Below are 27,717 nucleotides of genomic sequence, written 5' to 3'. Positions count from 1 at the left end.
ATAAATCTTATTTGACTTAGATCAGTGTTTATAATACTCAAATTAAATCTAAAAAATATATAATCGAGAATTTATTTTTTTTAACAAGACATATTGTTACGTTTAAACAAACTGTTTTTAACTTTTTTCAAATATTTTTTTTCCAAGACAAAAAGTTCTATTTAACAGAATTTTTTTTTTACAGTGTATTTTAACTCAATTTATAAATAATAGCCTATATAGTCCATATGGAATATAATGAGAGTGTAAGAGTTTTTTAATGTGTTTTGTTAAAATTTTCAATTTTATAATTATTTTATTTAATCAATCAGTATTACCTGAAGATGACTTGACAAACGATAAAAAAAAAAAAATAACGAAATCGATAATTTGATACAAGCAGTCAATTCGTATTATTCATTTACGTCTGTATACGACACCGGGGAAAAATTTTCATCTCTTGAAAAAAAAAGTTAAAAAATTAAAATTTATGGAAAACAAATTTGATTTATAAAAAAAAATTCTTGACACAAAATAATTTTTTTTTTATGCATTTTATTTGAAATAAATATATAATATAAATATATTAATATAATTATTAAGTTTGTTATTCAAGATCTTTGACATGTCTTCAAGAAATTATTTGTTGATAATAAATATTTTAAAATAAAATAAAAAATCGCATGCAATTGGGCTTCTGGAATTTTTATATTTTCTTCTGTAACGGAAAAATTTGTTCCAGTCATAGTAAATATTATTTTTCTCTTGAATAATAATATTAATATAAAATTTTTTCAATTATACTAAATAAATATATTGACACGTGAATAGGTATAGTGTTTATTTATTTATAATTTGTTCGTGAAAAATATATATTAATAGAATAACATAATAATAATAGTATATTAAAGTATATATATATTTGCGGTTTCAAACCAAAATCTGTGAATATAGTTTAAGGTGGAAACTTGAAATAGCTTGAACTAATTTTAGGTTTAAGTTTCATCTTAGTACTGGCTATTTACATTATTCGATATTCACAGTTAAGTAGAAACACCGGCTGATTTGCGTACAATGAAATACATTGTATATACTAATTTTTATACATTTCAAATCTGTACAAATTTGCATCTCTATTTTGTCTAACCAGCAAAATATCCGATAAAATTTTATACAAAATGTTGGCTATAGTTTTCAATCAATATTTGAGTTTTTACTATAATTTGTGATTGATACTCTCCTTCCACCACTACCGGTATAAGACAACAAATACTCGATTTTCCTATAGTCTTTAATAGTATAGAAAATTCTTTAAACTTTTTATCTGAGTTTCTTGAAATATAGTTATTCATTCATTGTCTTTACTCTGACGATAATTGACCACTCAGCTGTTATTATTTTTAAAAGTTTTAAACTTATTAACTTTTTGCCACGCTGAAACATTTTCGTTTTGACAAACTTGGATATTTTATTATTATAACATCCCACTCTTTAAGAAAAAATTAAAAATAAAATTTGATTAACAAAAATGAAAAGTGAGACGAAATAGAAAAGTAATTTTTTTGTTTTTTCGTTTAAATAAAATTGTTTAAAGTTAAAAATGCTAAAGACTCAAATCGTATATTTAAATAGAGTATATAGCTAAATATTTTCAATATGTATGCATGGCTCGGAGTGGATGTAAATTAGGCTACTATAAAGAAGCAAATTTGCCTTGCAGCTCAACGATTATAAATTGTTATTTTTATCAATTGAATAAATTATTTTTTTTTTTTTATTTTCTTATTGGACTATTGATATATTTATAGCAATGGTCACAACCAAAGAGATCAAAACTTAATTGTTATAGTAAATAAAATTTTTACGATAAGAAACTTTTTTTAATACGTTTTTAAGAGGTGATATGAGCGTATATGAATATAATTTTGTTTTTTATCTTGTTTCTATTTTTTATTGTTATTTATTAAAAGACTGAAATAATTGTTTTAGAATCATTTATCCTTTTTTTTTTTTATGTATCGTAAGATTGAACAACCCTCTACGTTGCTTTCAAAAGTTTTCTCGAAAAGCTAGATGAAGTTTCAATGACGTCAAAGGCTACAAATTGTGCATAAATATTTATAATCTAGTGTAAAAACCAAAATTAGGAAAGTATACAGCCTTGACGTTAACCAATAGTTTTTTTCCCATCGAAACGATTCAATGACTATACTAGTATTACGAAGGTCGGATAGATGTGCTTGATACACGGAGAGAAATCCGCAGCAATTAACAATGCTGTAGAGTATCAACCAAATTTTACTGTAGTCTACTGGAAATTGAGAAGTTGCGTGGGGAGGCCACCAGGATCGACTAGAATTTCCTACTACACTACAGTAATTTTAATCAAAACGAAACAAAAAAACAACACAAAAAATTAAATAAAACCTGATTGTTTAAACATCAAAATAAAAATGTAACGTGTTTATTAATTTTTAAAAAATAAACCATTTCATAATTTTCATGTGTTTCACCGCATTTTTATTTAGATTCATGAATAAAATAAAATCAATAAACTTTTTTAGAAGAGGTTAGGAACACACTTGATTTTCAATAAATATTCGTGTCATCTGGCGGTAAAACCTGCTGTACACTACAGTAATTTCTGGCGTAAAGTATACCATTAACTCAAGACTTCCAAAAATTCCGGTAGACTACAGTAAAAAATTTAGATGACATATAATAATAATCATTATAATAAGTGGGAATTAGTCGCTTACAATAAGGACACCGTGGCTAAATCGCATACCAAATTATGTATCCGAAATTACATTTGAATCGGATCCGATTTTATGCTTAAACTGAATCCAAATTTATACTTAAACTGGATCCGAATTTATATTTTAACCAGATCCGAATTTTGTTTTAAAAAAATTTTCGGTTAGCCTTAGGCGTAACGGATCCGTAAAGGGTCAGGAAACTCGGATCCGGATTACCTTAGCCATACTGGATCCGGCCGAGCCGGATTCAATTTCCATTCGGGTTGTGTCCGTCGTCAATTCCTACCTGGGTTATTCAGGATTAGCATTAACATTCTGATGTCACCCTGTTCATAAATCAGGTATCCTGATCTGAGGTATCCTGATTTAATCTGGATCGAGCTTGAATAGGGAAACCTGAAAATTTTTCTCGGGACGATTTATAATTTTTCTTATTGGGTGAAGCGAGGTTTACTGTTAAAAATTTAGTTTTTGTATACAAAAGTGACTCATTTTTTCTCTTTTTAATAAACAAAATATGTGAAATGAAAAATATGAATAAAAAAAATTAGTCGGTTTTCTTACAATAGTATGTAAATTTGATTTTCTAATTAAAAAAATCATATGTAACGAAAATTAAAATTTTCAATACTCCAGTGGGTTATGTGCAATTATTAATTAGTGTAATTTTTTTTTTTTTTTTTTTAAATAAAATGTCATATTTTTTAAACAGGTTATGTTGTTGTTATGCAGGTTATGTTGTTGTTTCACACTATGAAATTTTATCATAAACATATGTTCATCTGTGTGAGTGAGATAAACTAAGCATCTCCACAAAACATGATTTTGTTGGGTTCCAATGTAGATCGGGAAAAAAACAACCACATCAAATTTTTCTATTAGAATCCTAATAACTCCGTGAGTTTTGAAGATATCGTTTTCATAATAGCGGCAATTTAAAGATCAAAATAAAAGGAAACTTTTAATCAGTCGGTGCAAATCGATCACGCTTACAGATAAAAAGTTATTTAATATTTTAAAAAAAAAAAAAAAAAAAAATTTTTTTAACATTTTTGGCACTGACAACTTTAATAATTATTTGAAGAAAAATCAAAAATATACAAATTGAAGAGATTAAAAATACGCTTCTTTTAATCTTTACACGAAGTGTCTCTGACAATTACTTTAGAAATGAGAGCGTTTTTTAATTTTCTGTTGACAAATCCAATACGTAGGTGACGCAAAGCGTCCCACCTACGTAAAAGAAACCACCAAAATTTTTTTATTTATATTTTTTATTTTACATTTGTGTTTATTAAAAAAGGAAAAAATGAGTCATTTTTGTTTACAAAAATTAAGGTTTCTTGTTTTGATAACTCTATGAAATACAAATTAAGACAATAGTCACATACGATTGATGAAGTAAATGCGACTATTCGTTGATAAATTTTAAGTTTTAAATTTTGATAAAACTAAAAATTTAAAATTAAATTAATTTTAAAGAATTTTTAAATAAAGAAGTAATATTTCCTTTGAAAAGCTGAGGAATTTTCACACAAAAAACCATTCTTACTAATCTTTTATTCCCTCACAAAATTCTAAAAAAATGGAACAAAAAAAAAATTATTGATTTTGATAAAATGCCATATACAATAACAGCCAAAATAATAGATGGAAAAATCTAAAAGAAATTAACTTAGTGTATTTTATCGAGGAGTACAATCTGTTGAAATTTCAAGAAGTTCTGAGTATGGGTCATTCAAACCAACATCTCTATTTGGCGTTTCTATGTGGTGAAAAGAAAAAGTTAAATTAATAAAAGGAGAGCAAGAGAGAAGCAGAAGATATGCATATTTGTGGCATACAGGTATACCACAACGTAATTACTGGCAAAATGCTCTTTACTATTATAGCATGATAGATAGATTGATATTTCTAGACAGATAGAAAGATAGATGTATAGATTAGGTATACAGGTACAGATATATGAGAAGTTATCCCACCCAGTTGACAGACAACTATATAAACTAGTACAGTACTGGTCAGACCATATAGCCCACTATTAAGTCAAGTGGGCGCGGTAAATTTGTGCAATATTCAATACTGCATTGTACCAATCTGAATACCTTATGCTTTGTGTCAATCGCCTTGATTTCTAATCCCCAATCATTATACTCCAATTGTGCAATTTATGTGGATATATTTTCTTTCTTTCACTGTCAACATTTTCACTGCAGTTATACCATATATATAGGTAGTAATATGTATATAGAGTAGTTAGTGTAAAAAGGCTGCAAGAAGAGAACAACTGTGCATGCTGGAACCTCATCAAGAGGACACTCGTAACACGACAGAGACAATCATAATAGCGTGCCACGAGAGCCTCATTCAACTATAAACGATCCACTACAATTAAATTACGACTAAAGCATGCTGCATTGACTCATCAAATAATAATTAAATAAATTTACATTTGTCACAGTTTTATATTATGCGTAATTTTTCTATTTTTTTAATAAAACATTTATAAAAAAGAATTTTATTAAATAAACGACAATATATTTCAGACTGTAATTCTCATTAGTCTGAGCCATCAACGGCCAAAATCAAGTCATTAACTTGAAATGAACGAAAAGAACACGGTATAATTAATTGGAATAAATGACTCTCGTTGCCAAGTGGCTCTTAACAAATGAAGCACTGATTAAGCCCCATGGGCTCATGACAATGTCTAACATAGACAAAAATTAAAATGACAGGTTATCAAAAAAAAAAAAAAAAAGAGCTAATTTTATATCACTGTTTAATTATTAAGTAATTATTAAGTTGTTATTATTAAAGTAAATTTAAACTAGAATTTTAATTAAAAGTATATATATTGAAAATTTTCAATTTTATCAATTTCAACAGTTTTATAGATTTCAGTTATTGTTAGAGGATTTTATTCAATCAAGATTTGGATGAGCGTATATATATTGGTATTACAACATATGTGCTGGTATTCGGACTTTTTCTCATATTCAATATGCGAATGGAATTTGCGGACGAGCCTAGAGTGTACTCAGCCTAATCCAAATCTTTGGGATTTGTGTATCATATGATACTGTATATTATATATATGTATATAAAGCAGGATGCCTCAATTTGAAATGGTCAAAACCATCATATCTTCGGATATAGTTGCCAATTTTTTGTTCAGTTTAAGCTGATCCCAGAACATATTTCTTGTTTTCAAAATTTATCAATCGTCTCTTTCTCTTAAAAAAAATGACATAAAATCATTTTTATATATATTTCGTCGATTGATAAAACCGAGGAGTTGAAAACTGATAAAACTACTTTCATTCGAAATTATATAAAAACAGTAAAATTTGAAAATTATAAATTATAAATTTTGTTTATTTATATAATTATAATTTCTTAATTTTTATCACCATTAATTACAGCTGATTCAATCATGGCAAACTCAAAATGATGACATTTTCACAAAGTTTACAAAACAGATAATTGAAATAATGATACATCTTTTGGTCAATTAACATTTTTTGTTATGAATTTTGTTTTTTTTTCTTAATTAATTTTTAAAGTTGAACAAGTTTTTTGCGGTCAAACATAAGCTCTTATGGAAGGTCATGTTTGGGTAAACAAAATTAAATAGTTTGAAAAACGTTTAAATATTTAGAAAAAAAAGTGAAGAACAAAACTAGAGAAAAAGACAAATATTTAACGAATAATAAAGAAAACGAGTTTTTGTCTTTGCCTGATACTTGGGTGGAAATGAGAAAAAAAAAAGTTCTCAACTGCTCTGTTTTTCGTGCACTCATGAAGATTATGTCTCTAAAAGTCATCCACCAGAGGTCTACAGGTTTTTTTTTCATTGTACCTAAGGGTGAGTTCAATTCGTATATAATTGTATCAATTTGGGTTCTATACTATAACTGTAATTATTTTTACGTAGATGGACTCTTCAGGGTCACCGTAGTAATGTGTTTTTCGACGAAAAAAAAAAAAAATCTCGCAGCTCATCAACTACTTGACATAGCACTCTATGTTAGATCCAAAAGAAGCGTCTTTTTCTTAGCTATATACAATTTGTATATTTTTATTTCTTATAAAAATAATTATGAAATCCGTAATTAATGAAAATATAAAAAACTTGATTATGTCTTTTTTTTTAATTTTCAGACTGAAAAACTATTTTTGTGATCAAGTTGCATCTTACTGCAGTACTATATAGGCTTCATTATAATTTTATTTTGAAATTCCCGTATTTTTCATTTCGATATCTCCGCAAAACTCACGAAGTTATTAGCATTTTAAGACAAAATTTTTTTGGGACAATTGAAAAATAATAAATACTGTTTTTAGGTCTTACTAAAAGTTGAGATCTCTATTTCCATATTTATACGGTGATAACAAATTAAACGAAAAACTATCATTTGAAATCATCTGAATTTATGTTAGATCACTAGAAATCACTTGACCACTAAAATTTGAAAAAAAATTCTGCCTACCAGTCAAAAAGCATTGCACATTTGAAGTTTGAGATACTTCCTAATTTAAGAAATAGATTTCTAGGAAAATGGCAACCACAGCGATGATATACATGTACATATGTAATATCGAATATATAATTCATTGATATATGGACGAGGTATGTGACAACCAAGAGCCACTGATATGCTCACCTCACAGTACTATTACTGATGGCGTGTTTGAGGGATAAGTGAATGGTACTTGCTTTGATGCCGATCGAAAGACTGAGTACGAAATATTCACTATGACCCTCTTCCTTTGCTCACAATCAGGTGGCAAACTACTCAAGCTATAATATATAATAGTATATATATAATAGTTAAATGCAACAAACAGTGATCACTATAGTGCTGCCTTTAGAAGCATATACATTATATTATATGTATATATATTTCCAATATAGCCAATTCAAGTAATGCATTGTACTTTTGGTCAACCGATTTCATACCATTCACCAATCAGTAGTCTTGAATGATTGGAATTTATCAACAATTTTGAGGTTATAATTTGTAATTTAAGATCAATCTAAATTCTCATTGTGGTATGAATGCCAATCATCAATTCCAAATAAAAATAATATTGAGACAAATTTATAAATATGTATATCACTGAATTTATACATAATATTGTTTATATATTATATGTATATAGTTAAGAAAACCGATTCAATATCTTGATTCATCAATGAAGGACTCCACAAATTGCTCCAATTATGCCATGTCAATTTAGATGGAAACTGGCTATGATGGCCATCGAACAGACTCGACAGTCTATAATGATTCACCACTCGTATCTCGGGTGCCTTGTTTGACCATTAGTGGCCTAGCAAGCGATGACACTGAGACTATACAATTTATAGACAAACAAATACCAAATACCACAGTAAATTGACAAATGTTTACCAAACAATCAACTTATCATGTTATTTGAAAAATAATAATACAATGTATATTGACAATTTATTATTGTTATTATCATTACCTCAGCTGGAAATGCATAATTGTTAACTCGATGCTCTGATCCATGACCATTTTCCATTCCATAATGAATATAAATTTCTTCAAATTGATAATGATAAGCCAAAGGTCCGCCAGTTATATTGACTCTGGTCTTGGCATCCTTATCGGCTTTAAATACCAAAAATTGTCCAGTATTATGTAAACTACCAGCGACCTAAAATTAAAATATTAAAAAACAAAAAATTATATATTTAATATTAACTCTTAAAACTATACATTTAAATATCGTTTACATGTGTCTTTTTGCGATACAATATAGAGTAATCTATCTTTTTTTTTTTTGCATTCACTTTAGTTAAACACTTGAAAGCAAAAACCAGTTAGATTATAATTGATTGAGAATTTGATGGGATGGAATAAAAATTTTAAAAAAAGAAGGAAGTAAAAGGTTATTTTAGATTAAGTTTAAAAAAAATATGAATATCAGAAGCCCAGTCCACTTTCTTGTAGGTTCTGTAAACGTGGATTACGACGTCATCACTTAAAAAATAATATTTATAGAGGTAAGCCTCTTCAGACAAACCGACAAATAATTTGCGTAAAATTATTACTCTGCAATTAATCACCCTAGCAACTTATTTTTTTATACTATTGTAAAATTATCATACACATTATTATCATGTATATTATTATTATTATTATTATTATTGTTATTATTATTATTATCATTATTAGAATGCAAAATTAGGAAATTTATGGAGCCCATGTAAAAAAGACTGCAGTCTGAAAGAACTGGTGGATATAGCAAAAGAGGCCAACAATTGAATTGGAACTTCTTTCCCATTGTCAAAAGAATGATGAATGAATTTTATTTTCTTCGGAGCATGAACTATATATATATATATATATATAGTTATATGCTATATACTTATATTTATATATATAATAATAATAATAATAAAAGTGCGATTGGTTTTGAATGGTGTATAGTTTTTATATATATATATATATATGCGGTGTGTGTGCTAAAGATCAGAGACTGGTGGCTAAGAAGATCAGAAAGTACAGAGTCAGCTTTTGGATTTAACGGCCATATTGGAGTTAAAGCAAAAGCCAAAGACGTATTTGAGTCCGTTCTATTGTTTAATTTAAGTGCCAAAGTTTTACTTTACTTGCCCATACCCTTATCCTCCCTTCTCCAACCCCAAAATCCTCATTTTGTGAAGGGTTATAAATTTAACTTTTTCTACCATTGCCATGTCTCTATACATTTGAACACTGCGTGACGACGTGGGCTTGCAGTTTATTTGACCCGCTGATCGGTCGTTTTCCTCGTAATTTGTATTTTTCTTTGAATTTTTTTTTTTAAGCTTTCGTTGTATAACTTTTCAATCCCTCATTTTTTAGACATAAGTTACGTAGAGCTTTAGATATAACATTAACATATACTGCAAAACTTATATTATCACTGTATCACCGTATTTTTTATTTTTTTTTTTTCTGACTCAATTATCAACCAAGTATACTTTAGTATAAAACTACACAAATATTACAGACAATCTAGTGTTTTTCTAGTCTCCAAATATATATATTCAGCTTTTAGCTTAAAAACTATCAAAAAACTATCTCGAAAAAAAAAAAAAATAATAAAAAGTTATTTCAGTAAATTTTTGCCAGGGTTATATTGATTTTTATAGCTGATAAACAAATTTAAAAGTCCGAATTTCGTTATTAACATGTCGGGGCGCAGTGAATAAGTATGCAAAATTTCATTAAAATTTTATTCAGTCACTCTGTCTCGTGAATAATTATTATTTTCGGTGATAAATGTTGGAAGAAAAAGTAATTTAATAAACAGTAATACATGATAATTGAATGAAACAGTTTGTGAGGGTGTATTATCAGATAATAAATCATGATTCAATTTGAATTATTTAAAACTTAAATACTTGATTTAGTAAAAATATTTATTATTATATATAATTTAAATATTTTAGAAGCAAAGAAGCAGGGAAAAAAAATACTACAAAACATTTTTTAAATTCCAAAATAGATCTTCATTTTTTTTTAAATGTTAAATTCATTATTCAAAAAAAAATATTGACTCAGAATATAATATTTCTTATACGTGCTAAATTAACACGTTCAAATTATTAAATTTCTATTAAGTCCATATTTTTTTGCGTTTGCCCCAAAATTTAATGAAAACAAAACATGTTGAATTTAGAATTTTTCACTTGTTACTTTATTTTGTTTTAAACTCCCGAAATCAAAATTATCTAAAACTTTTTTATTCTTGTTTTTTTTTATTTCAACTATATTAGAAAAATAAAATAACTTAAAAAAATAGTAGTATTTATGACAGATTGCTTTATTGTCTGAAATTTTATTTTTGATCTATTATCTTATCTTGTTGGAAGTTTCACTGTGATTTGGAATTAAAGTTGGTTTGTTATTTTGTTTTTGAAATGTAACATAGAGAGGGAAAGAAAGTAGAATAAATAGGGTAAGCTATTATTCCCCAAAGGATAAGCATAGAATGTATACAGATATATATGTCGAAAATAGTATCGATCTGAGAGGCAATAAAAGTAGAATAGTGGGTATCTTTGGTCAGACATTTAGAGTAGAATTTTGTTTGGATTGATAAATTACCTTGTGTTTGTCCACCTGAACCGGCCTCAAGTGTGGATCGAACAACAACTTGTCTGGCTCAATGTTGATGGGACTCTGGCGTCTTCCTTTGCTGCACAAAGACCACTGTGGATTTATTAAGCCCCAGAATGATGGACCTGTAAAAATTCAAGATTAATCAAAAACATACAAAATATATACATATTTATGTTTCTGATATTTTTGAAATTTTGACTTATCATCTACGTATATTTCTATTTTTATCTTTTTTTTTTTTATTTATATATTTTTGTGGTTTGGCCAGCTCAAGGGGAATAACTTTATCTTGTTCTAAAACTTTTTGAAAGGATATTTCTTCTCTAGTCTATATTTCTATCTTGAATAAAACAAACAAGTAATACCGAAGAGATACATCAAGGGTGTTGTTCTCTGGAGAAATTCGCCTTTTTTTTCCATAAATCAATGTTTTTTCTAGTCAATTTCTTTTTTTTTTGTTTTATATTTGTCATACTGAAACCAGATTTTTTATTAGAGGATATTTCAGAACTCAGTCCCAAATACAGTGACCAGGTACACATGCAAAGGTTTATGTATATAAACGTCGGAAAACATTGTCTCTGGGATGGGAGGGGTTGCAGTCTTAGGGTGCCACGAAACTGAGTTCATGTGAATATAAATTTAGAAAAAAAAGTAAAAGAAAATGAATTTCAATAAAATTAACAACATTATGTGTTACAATTTAATTTTAAAATAATAATAATAATGATAATAATGAAATTTCAAAAACTAATTAAAAAAATATATGTAATTACATTTAAATGCTTAAAAAAAACAGCTCAGTTCCATGCTGTTTTATTATTTATTCTTTTTATTTATTTATTCCTAACCAATTTAGAAGGTTTTTAAAAAATAAATCAATAACCAAACGGCGTATCACGCTAAAAAAATATTTTTAATTTTGATAATTTACGCTTGTTCGTAATAGTTGTTTTTTTTTTGTTTTAAAAATCTAAGAGACAAAGATGATCATAATTGAATAATACTTTAAAAATAACTCTTAAATATAAAACAAAAAATTTTCATGTAACTTTATAGCTACATCCTTTTTAAAATTTTTTTCCTTTTTCATCGTTCTTTTAAACGAAATCCCCAAGTCGAAGAAAATATATATTTAAACTATATTGAAAATAAATACATTTTTTCTTTGTAGATAAAATTTTTTTTCCAGATTCTATGAAAGATATTGAAAAAAAAAAAAAAACAAATTACTTCAATTGTGAAAATTTTTTATCTACAATCATTATCCGATCATGAGAAGATATTTTTTTAGTACGTATGTATTATAATAAATAATAATGATTTGATAATACAAATTTTGTATTATAAAAGTTCAAATAACATTAGCATGATGAATCATACCATATATACATATACATGATAATAGCATCGTACGAATATGGTCAACATAGAGAATATAAACAAACAACGTGAGGTCACCGCAACTCTCGACTCGAGGCGTGGATGTGATGAATGTGTATATTAAAAGTCATACAGGACAGGCTACGGCTTACGGTTTGCATGCACGCGAGTTGATATAATTAAAAATTATCAAACGATAAAATCCACACTCATTCATTTTATATGTATACATACATAATACATATATGTATTTATTTGTGTACAGGATATTATTGCATTTAGATTGAGAAAAACAATAAAAGAGTTGGGGTGTAGAAAGAGGAAGAGAAAGCATACAACAGATGTGTCGTTTATTTTCCCTGCAGTAAAATTAAGTGATTCACAATACTGTGTAATAGTATGCAAATTTTTAATTACGATTATTCTGCCCGGTTACTATAACACAATTTTCGTTTGAAATGTACTAAATCACTAAACTCATTTTCTATCCTCTTTTAATATATAAATATTTATAAATATATATGTAGTTATTCTACATTATAATATTATCATTATTCATTATCATTAGTACTATAACTTCTGTTTAAAATGGTTAAAAGGTATACATATTTGTATTCATTTAATTGATAATACAAACAGAAAAAAAAAATTATATTTGTAAATAAGATAAGATTTTAAAATTAAATAAATAAAAAAAGATAATTTACACAGCCAATGTAATGCAAATATATTTATTTCAGTAGTGAGTAGTGACAATTTGACGTTTGAGTGAACTGTAGTAAAATCAATTGATGATAGTAGATATTGACAGATTAAGATATTTTTGCAACTATTAGATCTTGTCGAAATTATTGATCAAAAGTCACCAATGAAATATATTTTTGGTTCATTTATGCAAGTGTAAAGTTATTATTATTGATATTATTGTATTAATATTATTCAAATTGAATAGTCGTATTCAGTTAATTAGTACACTAATTGAATTTGTTTTATTATAATAGAAAAAGAAAAAAAAACTCATTAATAAATAACGGAGTTGGAATTTAATAGTTTAAAAAAATAAAACAATATAATATAATGAACAGAACACAAAAGAAAAATTTGTATAGATATGGATTGTTAAAAAGTAAATAATTGGTCTACATTGCAGTGATTGAAACCAGTGGCTACTTGTTATCGTTTGTATATGGGTGATTCTCTAAAAAGACTTGTTTTCTATGTCATTGCTTTTTTTTTCAGATAATAAATTATCGCTGTTCTATTGAATCTATTATGTTTTCTATTAACAACCCAAAAATGATTCTCTATGGAGAATCTCTGGAATAATAAATAATACATGTAATAAATAATTAAGTAAAATGAAAATTGAGAAAATTGAGTAAAATGTTGAATAAAGTCTGATTACACAAACTCACAAAAAAATTAATGATATATAAACTGAATCACGTATATGTAGTTAATAACTTGGAACTTTAAATGATGTAAAATTACAGATAAATACTTGGCATTATTTATATGTGAATATAAAAAAGTAAAAATTGAATGGTATATTATTTAGTAATATAGGTATATATAGTAATTCGACGAAAATAATGATTCACTGCACGTGAAAATGGTAACTGGTTTGTAAGATGATTGATCAAAGGAAATAATTGTATGTATATATAAGTATACATGTTTACATATATACTCGACATACATGTATATATATGTTTAATATGCTGGTATATGAGCCTCAATTCTCTTGAGGTTGGTGTTAAACGTAACAAGAATTAGTGTCAGGTACAATAATCACCCTGTGTATAGAGTATACCCGCCGTTGATGTCGTTAAGGCTGTCGCGGCGAAGCTTCGAATTAATTATCGTTGTCCAATTAATCAGCGTCGTCACATCGAAATATACTTCTGGGTTAAACCAACCGCTGAATTTTCTGCATCTAGTCTATACATGTATATGTAGTCACAATGATATTTCAGATAACAATGCAAAATATATTCGTATATCTTTTGCATTTTTATTTATTTTTATTTATTGTAATTTATACCGATTGTTATAACGATGAAAAATCGACTATATAGTAAAAGAAATAAAATGGAAAGAGTAGAATACCCCAGTGATAAAAGATTTGTTCGTAAAATCAGCTCAGTCAGATGACGATTTTAAAAAGAATAGTAATAAGTAAAGATTGAAAAATCTAAAAAAACTTTTTTTTATATTACAGTAGATATTTAAACACGTTAACAATATCACAACAATATATACATTGTACATAGCTTATATGTATTTATGAAAATAAAGAAAATGAATATATTTTTATGTAAAATTTCTTAGCTTCACTAATTATATAGTTGAGAAGTTTTTTTTAATTTGAAAAAAAAAGCTACTACTACAAACAAAAAAGGATATATTTTTCATAAAGACAACAAATACATGACTATCCATCCGAAGCATATTAAATTTAATTGCACTCTAGCCACTAATCCACTATTGGTATGAAAGATAATGATTAAAACAATAGAAATAAAAATAAAGTAAAATATATTTAAACAATGTATGCTTATGTAATACAACTCTATCAAAAAAAAAATAACACATAAAACCCTTGATTAACCTTTAATTAAACCATTGGTTGGTAAAATTAGTTCACGAAAATATCTAAAAAAAAAATATTGTTGATGTATTTTTTCAGCTACAAATGACAAGTTCTTGGTCTTAAAATCTCTAACTAAAATATTGGATATAATTTACTATGAAAAAGTTACGCAATTGAAAAACGGACTTGATAGTAGATTAGATATCTCATATTGATAAAAAAAAAACGAGAGAATAATATTATCTGAACTGATGATATTATTTCTAAATCTACAGATGCTTAGGTGGCTGACATAAAATCCTCTAACGATCAAAAAAATATGTAATCTATACCATCAGACTCAATATCAAGTAGAAAATTTTATTAATCAAATAAAATATTTGATACGGATTTTATAGTTTACTATTCCAGCATTTTTTTTTTTTTCCAATTTATTAAAAAAAAAATCTTTCTCAAACATTCGCTGATACTAACTCAGATTTTATAGCTTTTGTTTTTTTTCTATATTTTATATTTTTATATACATTTTTTTATAGGCTAAAAATAACAATAATAAAAAACAATTGGAAGTTTAATATTAAACTGTATTATTCTGAAGAAATATATTGTATAAATATTTTTTTTTTCTCGTCTTATGTTAGCATGTTATTTCTGGTTTATTCAGTTTGTTAATGATATACAATGTATATATGATATCTGTATAGTTGTTAAATTTAGTTTTAGTTCGGTATAGTGTGAAAGCAATTACCTTAGTTAATTAACAAATTTACCAGAGGCCAATTGGTATAGTATATGCATAAAAGGTGTGTAAATTCACAAAATTGTGTGTGTGAATCCAAGCTGGGCTCTAAAAGTGTAGGGCTAAAAAGGTTTGTCCAATGAGGGAATATATCGTTACCCTTGTCCATAACAAGGCAATCCACAATGTACTATATGAATTGCATATTCAAATTCGATTGGACAAGCCGATTTTTTTTTTTCATTTATATAAAATTTTCATACTAAGCACTGGATGTATTTACTCATACTCTAACTCTCTCTCACCACATCATCCACATGTGATGCTATTAAACATTTTGAAAATCCTTCAAACGCGACATCATTAAAATACTATTGTGTTTTATTCCATTTAATTATTTTATTTACTAAATATTTAAACAAGTACCAACAAGATGGAATATGTGTGGTCCTCGTTAACCATTGAAAATTGAAAATTTTCAATACGCCGTGTTAAGCTCCTATACGTTAAGTGAAAATACAATGTGTTTTATATTATTTTTTCAATTTAAATTTATGGCTATAAAAAAATAGTTTTGACGGTGTTAAAAAAAAAATGTTAAAATAACATGCAGACTAAAAATGTTGAACAAAATTTGAAAATTTTTAACGCTTTTAACATATAAAAAAATGTTCAAATAGACAGACGTATTAAAAAAATGTAAATTTGACATTTTTGTTTCTATTCACTTTTGAAATTAACACGAATTTCATTGCTGATTTAAAAAGTGTTAATTCAACATATAAAAAAAATTTAAACTTCATGTTACCATTTTTTTTTAACGTCTCACCAGTCTCTTGAGACTATTCAAAAAATTTTAATCAGTTTTTTTCTTGGTCTATATTCCATTCATAACATATTTATAAACTAAGTCTACATTTGAATTTGAAAAATTTTAACATTATGATTTCTGTTATAAATAGTTCCCCGATAAATATATTACTCTTATACAACACATATAAATTGGTATTTATATAAATAATTATCCCACAGATGTTATTTCATTTACAATCATCACAGATTGTCTATGTTCCATAAAAAAAATTTAGCTCTTAAATGTTTCCAATAGGTTAATCGACATTCTGGACTTTCGTGACATGAATCTCGAATACATGTATCTCACCTTAAGTTAGAAAAACAAAAAATATATTTAATCCTTCACAATTTCATATCGTAAACTGTCCGAGCAAATGAAAATATTTTATTGAATGTAAATAAAAAATCTAAGCTTGAAGATTGCCCAAAAAAAAAAATGAAACATATGTGCCATCTCAAAATATTCGTTCAAATATTAACACTAACAACAACAGAACAACAACAACAATATTGCTTGGTATTTCACATATATCTTTCAGAAGAACCAATAAAAATTTTTCAAGGATCAAACGTATATATAAATTTTACGTAAACATCTTGAGATTTCAGTGGAGCCTGACCTATTATATGTGGTGACTACTTGTTTGAAGTACTGCACCAAGTAGCAAGTGCAGACTCCGAGAGAAATTTATATTTACAATATATACGACTCAGATTTTTAACCTTGATTATTTTATATTTTATCATTCATTTATGCAACCAAAACAAAGAAAACAAAAAAAAGAGTCAGCCATAACTCCTGTAACATATAGAATATAAATAATAATAATAATGATAGCAATAAAAAGAAAGTTAAATATTATAAATTATGATCTTACTCATGGATAAGTTGGCAAGAAATAAATTTAAATTCTTTTATTTAATAGAGACATTTCTTTCAAAGTTTTGGCATTATATCAGGTTTGTTACGTACAAAAACTACAAGTACACAAACTATTAGTAAAAAAACTGAATTACATAATATGATTTTGAATTCTCATTAATACTTTGAATATAAATTTATCATGAACCCACTATGAATTCAAAATTGTTTACTTGTTTGATAAACATGATCTGATCAGAACTGTCACTAATGAAATAAAGATTCGATTATTTGTCAACTTTTTCCAAAAAAAAAAAAAATGGTAATTATTATTATTTTTTTCATTTGTAATACGCTTTAATGAAAGTAAATAAAAATAATAATAATAATGTTTATAAAAACTAATTTTCATAATTTAATTAATTGAAATTTAAATCTTGTATTTTCGCATCAAAAAGTATAATTAGAAGTTGATCCTATCAGAGTCAACATTAAGCAACAGGATATAGTGAAACATTCCTTTACTCTATTAACGTTCTTTCACAGTAGTATTCAGCGGTAAAAGTATATATAAATATATATGAATAAAGCACTTCTTCTTCAGGTGATCTTAGTCGAGCTGGTTGTGCGCTTCGCATAAATTTATACACGGTGGAAAATATATCGGATGGATGATGGTAGTGATGGTGGTGGTAGTGGTAGTAGTAGTGTTGGTGCAGGTGGTGATGATAGTGGGGCACCCGACGGAGAGCATGGTTATATTTGGTAGTGGATGCCATAACGAGGTGAGACAGTAGGTGGAAAATGGTTAAAGGACGCGGGACACGCCGGAGATTAAATGAAATTATTTAAATGCTGTAATATAACATCCTGACTACCGGCAACCGGACGATGCTTGTCGACTCTTTATTTCTCTTTCTTTATCTATACTGTTTCATAGTATGTATATGTCTTACATAAAATAGAGTGGTGTATCGTTACAATATGTATATATACATACAATCCTTCAGGTGTTCATTATAATAGTATGCATAAAATATGGCTTTTGTGTAAAATATAGCCGACAACTTAAAGGCAATGAATAGATAAGCAGAGAATATGACAAGTTCATTTTCAAAGCCTGTAGTTATATTTTCTTTTGAATAGATGAAAAAACTGATAATAATTTAACAATAAAATCTTATTGCAAATAGCTTAATTGAGTGTAAACAATAAAAAAAAAATCAGATTTTAGAGCATACCATTTTTTGCGTGTCTATATATTCTATTTTCTTAATACATTTAAAATTTATTTCTGAAAACAATGTTCCTGTATAGATATAAATTTTTATAATGCAATGCACTTTAGTTTTTTTTATTAAATTAATTTTTTTATTACTTTGAGTATTTTTCTTTTTTTTTTCATTATTTGACTAGTCATGCAAATATATTTCAATGTTACTGTTTACATGATATAGGTATTACATATTTTTTTTTTTTTTTACTTCAATGAAGAAACACAAAACTTAAAGGTTATTGGTTGTAAAACAAAGGGTCCTGAGACCATCTGCCTGCGTTATGAAAGTTGGTTGGATTCTAAAAACTCACGTATATACCTTTGTCAAATCTGGTAATAAGTTTGCCAAGATACCTAAACCGGAATTTCTCGTACCGGCTGTTCCTAAACGCACGATAAAAATTCCCATACCAAGCCATGAAATTAACCGTGGTGACCTCGAGAAAAAAAAAATAAAAAAAAAAACCGAAAAAAAGGATAATACCCTATTGTATATAAAATTCAATAATCCAATTGATATTAAATGTTCAATATATTGCCAATTAATTAATTTTTTTTTAAAAAAAAGCCTTAAATTAAATTAAATATGTAATTTTGATAATTTACTTACCAGATATTCCATCGTAGGTCCACCAATCCTCCCAGCTTGCCTCGGTATCTGAAAATAAAATTTCATTTACTAAATCATGATTTTTTTTTTTTCTCGAGTAATAGTTTGATAATTGATTGTATTTATTCTATGTATATATGATAAAATTCTACTTTTAATATTTCATTCACATAAATTATTATTGATGTAGCTATACATCGTTGGACTTTTATTGTACATATTTAGAGAGAATAATTGAATAAACTTAATCGATGAAAGTTTGAAATAGTCTCATATTGACAAGACTAAATTAAATCATATATAGATATTTTTGGCTAAATTTAACCAACCGAGCATGTATACTTTAGGAAAATGGGGCATGAAATGATTAGATTTGAGGGTACAGTGATTTGAAAATCGATCAACATTCGTGTCGAGCTGTACTTACTATACCTCATACAGATACACATGCATGCAAACTGAATCTAACTGGAATTTGTGTCCAAAGACCACGCGAGTGTGGCGAGTCAGACATACCGGATAGAACCAAGTAGTAGCATATGCCATAGTCCAGATATATAGTGTTAAGCTACTGCCATCAGCTCTTCAATATTATGTATATGTATAAGTTTATATATAAAGCATGCATACAATAGCACGTGATATAACAGTTAACCCATAGTTGCTTCCATGGGTTTCATACATTATATATGTATACAAATACCACACGATGAAATTCTCTACGAGCACATTGCATATTTGCAGTTCCTCCTGTCACTCGACTCTAATCATCTATATCTATATACAATAACTCCAACTTATTTCCATTCACCTGAACTTATAGTCCCAAAAGATAATTATAATGAATAAAATAAATATCAAGGTAAAATAGAAAAAAAAATTTATTATAAATCCACAGATTAATACACAGTAACAATCAAGTGTAAAAAATTGAAAAAGGTTCTATGTCAAAGTTGCTGAGTAAAAAAAATTTCAGGGTTTTCCTATTTGATTTACAATCCTGATTAGAAATGGATCAGAAAACCTGATTGAATGATGAAATAGATACTTCCTGATTGAGTTTTTAATACTGCTGTCATGTTAATTTTTATGTTTTTTTTTTTTCTAATAATGTAACAACCATTCTTTAACTACATTTTTTCCTCAGTTGATATTTTTTTTTTTTAATGAACATATAAACTATTTGACCTGCAATTATGATGTTTTACAAAGAAGTTTTTTTATCATTGTTTGTTACTTCAAGGTTTTACCTATATAGTAGCTGTCAATAAATCTGTTCATTGCAGTATCTTCAAATATTTGAAATAATTTTTTTAATTATTTTAGTTTTGAGATCATTCAAACAACAACAAAAAATATCTATATATAATAGAAAATAGTGTATCTTTATAAACTTTTGCAGCTTTAATTATTTTATATTAAAAATTAAAAACATGAATATATAGAAACTGCGTTTACCTTTAGCATGACTATGTATGTACAATTTTTTTTTTTTTATCGTGCATAGTGTAATTGAAATTTTGAGGAAAGAAAGTAATAAACAAACTTATATGTTAATGTGTGTGTTTATTATTTTTTTGTAGGCTTAAGATAACCTATACTGATTGTAGTAATTTTGTGTGAAATATATAACTCTTGTCAATTTTCAAGATCGCTATGCTTGAATAATTTTGTCAAAGAAATACATAAATGGAAAAATATGAATAAATGAAAAAAAAAAAAAAAAAAAGAAACAAGGTAAAAGTAGTCATGTCAGTAATAAGAATAAGTTATGATCAAAAAGTGGGATAACCCAATTGGTTCTTGGTATAAGAATGAAGTATAAATACAGATAAATATATACTTAGAAAAGTTTATGTAATTTGCCGTGTTGCTAGTTTTGTTTATTTTTTATTTTTTGTTTTTTATAAATTTTTTTGTATTTTGTTTGTTGATTATGGTGGTCAGAGTAAGAAATAAATAAAAATAAAATAAGTAGTTGTATTTATATATATATAAGTATTTTTGTTTTATTATTCAACCCGCATAAAGTATCTACAATCGTCAGCCGATTCAACTTTTCATCTCGAACAAGAGGTCTCTGAACCATCCAAATAGACTCTTGTTGTCGTACCTCTGCAACCTTAGCCTCTTATAATTTTCAGACACACTGTAATCGTGCATTCACAAAATTTGCACGGAACAAACTCCATTGTCAATGATGCTTTGCTACTCAACATTAACTATAAGCAATAAAAAAAAATCTTGAATGAACAGTTCAAGTGATGTATTTTTTTTTTAACAAGCATATCAAATTTTTTCTACTAACTTTTGATTATTTTCTCAAAAAGGAAAAATATATTTATATTATTTTTAAAACAAATTCAAATTAAAAACAATTTTAGTAACTCATGCGTCTCTTGTTAGAAATTGAAATAATTACAATAATGGAAATAACAATTGATAATAATTTACATAAAGTTACCAAATTTTAATATTTAAATTTTTCTATTAGAAATTGAATTGATATTGATGAATGATATTGAATTTGAAGAAAAATTTACTACCTATCAAAGTAGTATATTAATATTTAAGGTTATGTTTGTATTAAAATCCTTCGAATCTATCAACAAAAAAAATATTAGAAAAAATGTGAATAAAAAAATTTTACTTTTTTTTTTTTTTATCTGGACAAAATAATTTTTCATAAACTTCATTTATAATATTTACAATTTTTGGACAAATAAACATAAAAAAATTTGAGATAAAATTCTTACGAGCCACCCTCTTGTGATAACAATTGCTCAATTACTTCTTTATATATATTTTTTAACCAAACAAAGTTGTTAGTTGATAATAGTATAATTGTTGTAAACAATTGCTTATAAATCTAATTAACCAATAATCGGAGCGAATTTTATCAGGATACGATTTGTCGTTTTCCAATATAATTCAATTAATAATCCCTATTTAGTGACGAATGATATTATAATATGATAATTATTGGATTATTTTGTGTATGATTTTGTGTTATCTTAGGGGTTTCTACATTATATTCGATACATTCATATTTATTAATAATATACATTTTTCTTATAAAATAAATTATTGTATGAAAAAAATGTTATATGGCTTATACGTAACGAACGTATTGATTATATTCATTGATTTATTATTTGAATTGTTTGACGTTAAAATTATTTTGTTTTATGTTTGATAACATAAGATACTATTGTCGCGTCTGACTAAAACCTGAGATGTTCTACTTACACCAATTGAAATTACAAATAATATGATATATATATATATACTTTGGTATCTGAAACTATTAACAGGAACAAACTTTTTTTAAATTATATGTATTTAAACAATTTTAATTACTATCGTAAGAATTTTTGTGTAACTCCAAAACATCATAAGATTATATATAAAGGATATTGGTATACATATAGATTTTTTTTCTTGAACTGACCCAAACAAAATTAACGGAAAAATCCAGACTTTGAACGCTCAAGTTCCTTCTATCTTGAAAAAAAAAAAAAAACAAAACAAAAAAAATCAATAAAAAAAGAAGACCGATTATATAAGCAATTCGATTAAAGTCGCCAGCTGATGTTGATGGATTTATTGAGTTTCACGGAAAAAAAATTCTGTTTGTTTTTATGTCTGTTTATATCTCTATATATAGAATATGCACCAATACAATATAATATCATAATGAGAAATTAACGGAAGATTTTGTCTCACTAAAATCTTATTATATATTATATTGTATAAATAAGATATCACATATAATTTTCTGTGTTCTCTGTATACATACATACATGAATCTTTTAATTACGGTAGACCGTAATGAGCCTGCTATGCCACAATGCTTGCACAATAATTTCATAATTTCATTATACTATTGAGAGTAAAAAATTTGCATATTAAATTTTATCAACATTAAAAAAATATTTAATTTCATGGCAATGTCAAATTAAAAACAGATAAAAAATTTACTAGGTGTCAAGTGACACAATAACAGTTTATAAATATACATGTATAAATAAATTGTTGCTTGATTTTTAATATTGTTTGTAGGTCAAACCTAGAAATTTAGTTAAAAATTTTATCTCGTTGATCAAGAAATTTATGGATCTATGTTTTAATGAATACATGATTGATTTTTCAACTGTTAGAATAAAAAAGAATGAAATTTAATTTTTCGAATGTTAATTTGCTTTCATTTTTGTCTATATGTTGATTTAATATTGAGCTCAAAAATACAGTTTCTAGTGTATTCATAAGATTTGGATGTATTCATAAGACGCGTATGCTTTTGTCAAGACTGTGTACCAAGCATTGGTAACTTGGCTAATGGCTTCTGTCAAGCTTTGGCTAATTGTTTTTACCAAACTTGATACAAGCATCGTAATACTCAAAATTTTTATCAAGTTAAATTAATACATGTTCAATGTTATTTTGAATCAATTTATAATTGAATTAAAAAAAGTTATATTATGGACTTTCTTATTAATATTTTTACTATAAACAAAATAATAATTTATAGTTCATTTTACAGTATAAAAAAATAAGTATAAGAATCTTAATTTAATGTTTTGGACTAACCTTAATTTATCATTTAAAAATTTTGAATTTAATTTATAACATGTTTCTTCTGTCTGTGTAGTAATTTGAATTAAAACAACAAACTCATTGCACTTGGTATTGGAAATAAAAAATTTTACTTTTATCGCATATATTTTCTTATAAAAATAATGTGTCGCAATTACTGGAAAATAAATGTGATTTTTAAATTTAAATCCAAGCTTGATAAATAATTTTTTCTTTATAAATTAATTAAAAACTGTCCAGGCTATTGAAAAATTTAGCATACATTTGTCATAGTTGAATATTTTTTCCTCTTAATAAATAAATACATATATGCACATAAAAATCAAAAAAATGAATAAATAAATAGAATAAACTTCAGATACATATTCCTTTTATTTGATTATTTTTATTATTATTATTATTTTCTTGGCAAAATTGTCATGCAGTGTAATAATATAACGACATGAAATAACTTGGCTCGACACAAAATAACAGATATGCTTGTAGGTGCCATGACAAGTTTCCAAGTGTGCACAAAATGCGTAACTATAATTTATATATTGCATCTGCATATATGTATATATATTTATTCAGTCCAATATCATATACATGAAAACTGACGGAAACTTTGTGACTCGAGCGGTGGCAGTTATTAAAGTTAACTATGGGTGTAACCTCATGAACACTTTCATGACACCAACTGTTGTATCTTTATATTACTACTTTAACACAAACTCTGAATGTTCTACACATGGATAAGTTAGTAAATGCACCACGAAGATAAATGCAATCATATTTGTTGAATAACGAAGTCCATGCAATTATAGATGCATGTATATATGTCATTTTTTCATTTCATTTTGTCAACGACAATAGATGAAAAAAAAAAAAAATTGAGGGCTTTCCACACCCTTCTAACGATCCAATCATTATCGTTATTTAACCCAGCAGCATGGATATCCAAACTCTTCCCCTACTTGCATTATATCACACTGTTTTCCGCATCCACCTAACGATTTCCTCAATTACAGATTAATCAAGGAAACGATGGTGTCACGCCACATGTCACCGAACACGCACAAATTATCCAAATACATGTATACACTTCTTCCTTTTGTTATTCCATTTATTATTTTTTACCTTTCAGTGTATGTAAACAAAATAATGTATTATTATATTATATCTTTTGGGTTTTTTCACTTTGTATTTATTATTATTTAAGCGGTCTGTTGGTACAATGATATGTGAGCTCATTTTATAATCTAATGTATAAAAGAAAAAAAATGTAAGTATATGTGCATTCATATTACATTTATAGAAATTTTATACTACTGACAATATCGAAATATTAAATTACAGAGAGTTGGAGCAGTAGTTGGAGTTCTTCATGTTTGTACTGGGATTTTTAGCTGTATATATGTATATGCTATATATATATATATGCAACGTACCAACCCTATTTTAACCCTCAGCGTTGCCCTTGTTGTAGAAAAGCTTGAAGTACTATTTTTACCCTCACCATGCATTTATATACTATATTTCCGAAAATTGTGAAAAGCTTTTACGCAATATTAAGTTTCCCTTTACACTGTAGATATATCAATAATCCGTCACTTCACAAAGTATACGCAGGGTTTATCGTAACACTATATCTCCAGTCTTTACTTTGTGTATATATATTTATATAAAAATACACTGTCATTTTTTTATTTCTTTGAAACCGCGCCCATGCAGTATATATATATATAAACGTTTCAATACAATAATAAAATTAAATATGAATATAGAAGAGAATATATTTTTGTACAAATTCATATCAAATGATGATAGAATTAACTTCGTTCTGGGTTAACCACTGATTCGATTTCGTTTGTTTGAGAGCCTACACACAGTAGACCATATACACCAAATTGTATATGAAGTGTATATGAAGCATATGTAATCCACTTTGATCCAGGCCAAGCCAGCTACATCAGAGACATGAATGTTGCTTGTCCCAGTAGTAGAGAGATATAAAAGCATCAGAAACATCCACTTTCGGTCTTCTACGATAAATAAATAGCTATATATAAATTAAATTGTCTACTATGTCATGCAGAATATCCGATAATAACTCGTACACCATCACCATTTAAATATTATTTTTGAAATATTAATATTAATATTTATCGAATTATCAAGCTTTTATAACGGAATATTTTTTAGAAATAATAAATTTCCTTCAAAATTAAAAAAAAAAATCACTGATATCAAAAGTTGTATTTCAAATGGAGTGAATTTTGTATGACTCATTGGAAATCATGGAGACTCTTAAAAAATGATGTGACTCATATTATTATGTGGGTCATTGAAAGTCACAGGGGTTCATTGGAATCAATATACGCTGACTTGTGAGTCAGCTCATCACTTCATTAATCAGTAAATAGCCTCCTCGTACATATTTTTTCCACTCAGTTTCTTGAAAAGCATTTCAATAAATATTTTTAAATTAAATACAAACTATTCCCTTCGTATATGATAGTAAAAAAAATATTTAATATAATAATGGAATCAAATAATTTTGATGTTAAGGATAAGGACGTTTGAAGCATAAGTACATGTAATTTCATATGTATGTGTTATAGTGAAGTAGGATGATCATTTGACGTCGTCCATTCGTTTGCTTGTTCGCATTCTCATTTCTACTCTGGTTGGCAGCTCTGAGCACGTATACTTGTGGGGCGTGACGTAACTGACTAACAACGCGGTAACACGCTCAAGTAATCCGTTTTTACCTACGATCTCTGGATGTCCTATACAAAAGGACTTGAGGCTTTAGAGGCCTTCACTTGGCTTATAACACGCCTCGCGTAATTATCAACGGTACAAGTCTCTTTATTTTCAAATTTAAAATTAGAATTTCAATTAAAACTATGTGTCAACTATGTGTATGGAGATAATTTTCGTATTTAAAAGTTCTTTTTTATATTAGATTATACAAGTGTATATAACTAGTTTTAATTTATTTATCACAGGTACAGTATGTGTCCTGTTTTTTGATTAATATATCAGCATTAATGAGGTTTTTAATTTAAACAAAAAATAATGTCACTGAAAGCCAATAATTTCATTTCATTATAAGTGTCCAAGGTATTAAGCTCACTTATTGACTTGCTGAAGTCAAATTAAGGAAAATTTTTTACTTTGATTTGAGTAACAAAATTGATTATATCATAACATGGCCAGTAGTGCTTCTCCAAATCGTTCTATATGAATTTTTATTGTATACACAGATACTTGAGTTTAGAATTGATTTAAAAAATATTGAAGCTTCAAAAGACATCAATAGATATGAAAAATAATTATCAAATATTGTTTTTTTTTTTTTTATTCATTCAAAATTATTGTTTAAAACAATAAATAATAATATTATAAATGAGAACCTTTTTATGTGCCTCAAAACTGAACATAACTTCGAAAATTATTAAATAGTTAAATAAGCTACTCTTTGAGTTACGTATAGTATCATACATTAATAAATATTAAGAATGAACTAGAAAATTTGATATATATAAATATATTAATCTTGATCCTTAAATTTATTATGATATATACATAGCTAGCTAAACTTTGAAGTAAATTTTGAGTCGAAAAGTGTACATTTTGACCTCAATTTTCGTTAAGGATGTTTTTGAAGCAGTCATTACATGTAATTATAAGCATCAAATATGCCATTAATGAGAAAAAAATTGCCTCATGCTCATGATATAAAAATAAATACGGCTGAAAGATAGAAAAAAAAATTGAAAAAAAGTGAAAGAGGAAAATATATTTTTATAAGAGACAAATAATATCCAGCAAAGTCACAAGGTTGAAAGCATTTGTTGCAAAAGACCATTGAGCCATTTGCTTCGTATCCTGTCGGTGCAACGGGTATATCTCGAAAGGATATCCGTGAGCCAC

The 27,717-nt window shown here is 26.7% G+C and overlaps 1 protein-coding gene across 1 annotated transcript in view; it reads right to left on the bottom strand.

Moving 5' to 3' along the window:
• The window catches only part of LOC122848721 (carbonic anhydrase-related protein 10), a 65,998-nt gene that overhangs the window by 15,287 nt on the left and 22,994 nt on the right, over positions 1-27,717 (bottom strand). The window contains exons 2-4 of the mRNA XM_044146985.1: positions 19,201-19,248; positions 10,868-11,004; positions 8,235-8,426 (exon numbers count right to left, since the gene is read on the bottom strand). Of these exons, the coding sequence (XP_044002920.1) occupies positions 8,235-8,426; positions 10,868-11,004; positions 19,201-19,248 (377 nt within the window). The remainder of the gene's footprint in view (positions 1-8,234; positions 8,427-10,867; positions 11,005-19,200; positions 19,249-27,717) is intronic.

Source organism: Aphidius gifuensis, linkage group LG1 (assembly GCF_014905175.1).
Source record: "Aphidius gifuensis isolate YNYX2018 linkage group LG1, ASM1490517v1, whole genome shotgun sequence".
Classification (NCBI taxonomy): domain Eukaryota; kingdom Metazoa; phylum Arthropoda; class Insecta; order Hymenoptera; family Braconidae; genus Aphidius; species Aphidius gifuensis.
The sequence above is the reverse complement of the archived record's forward strand: the minus strand, read 5'-3'. Positions and strand labels throughout refer to the sequence as shown.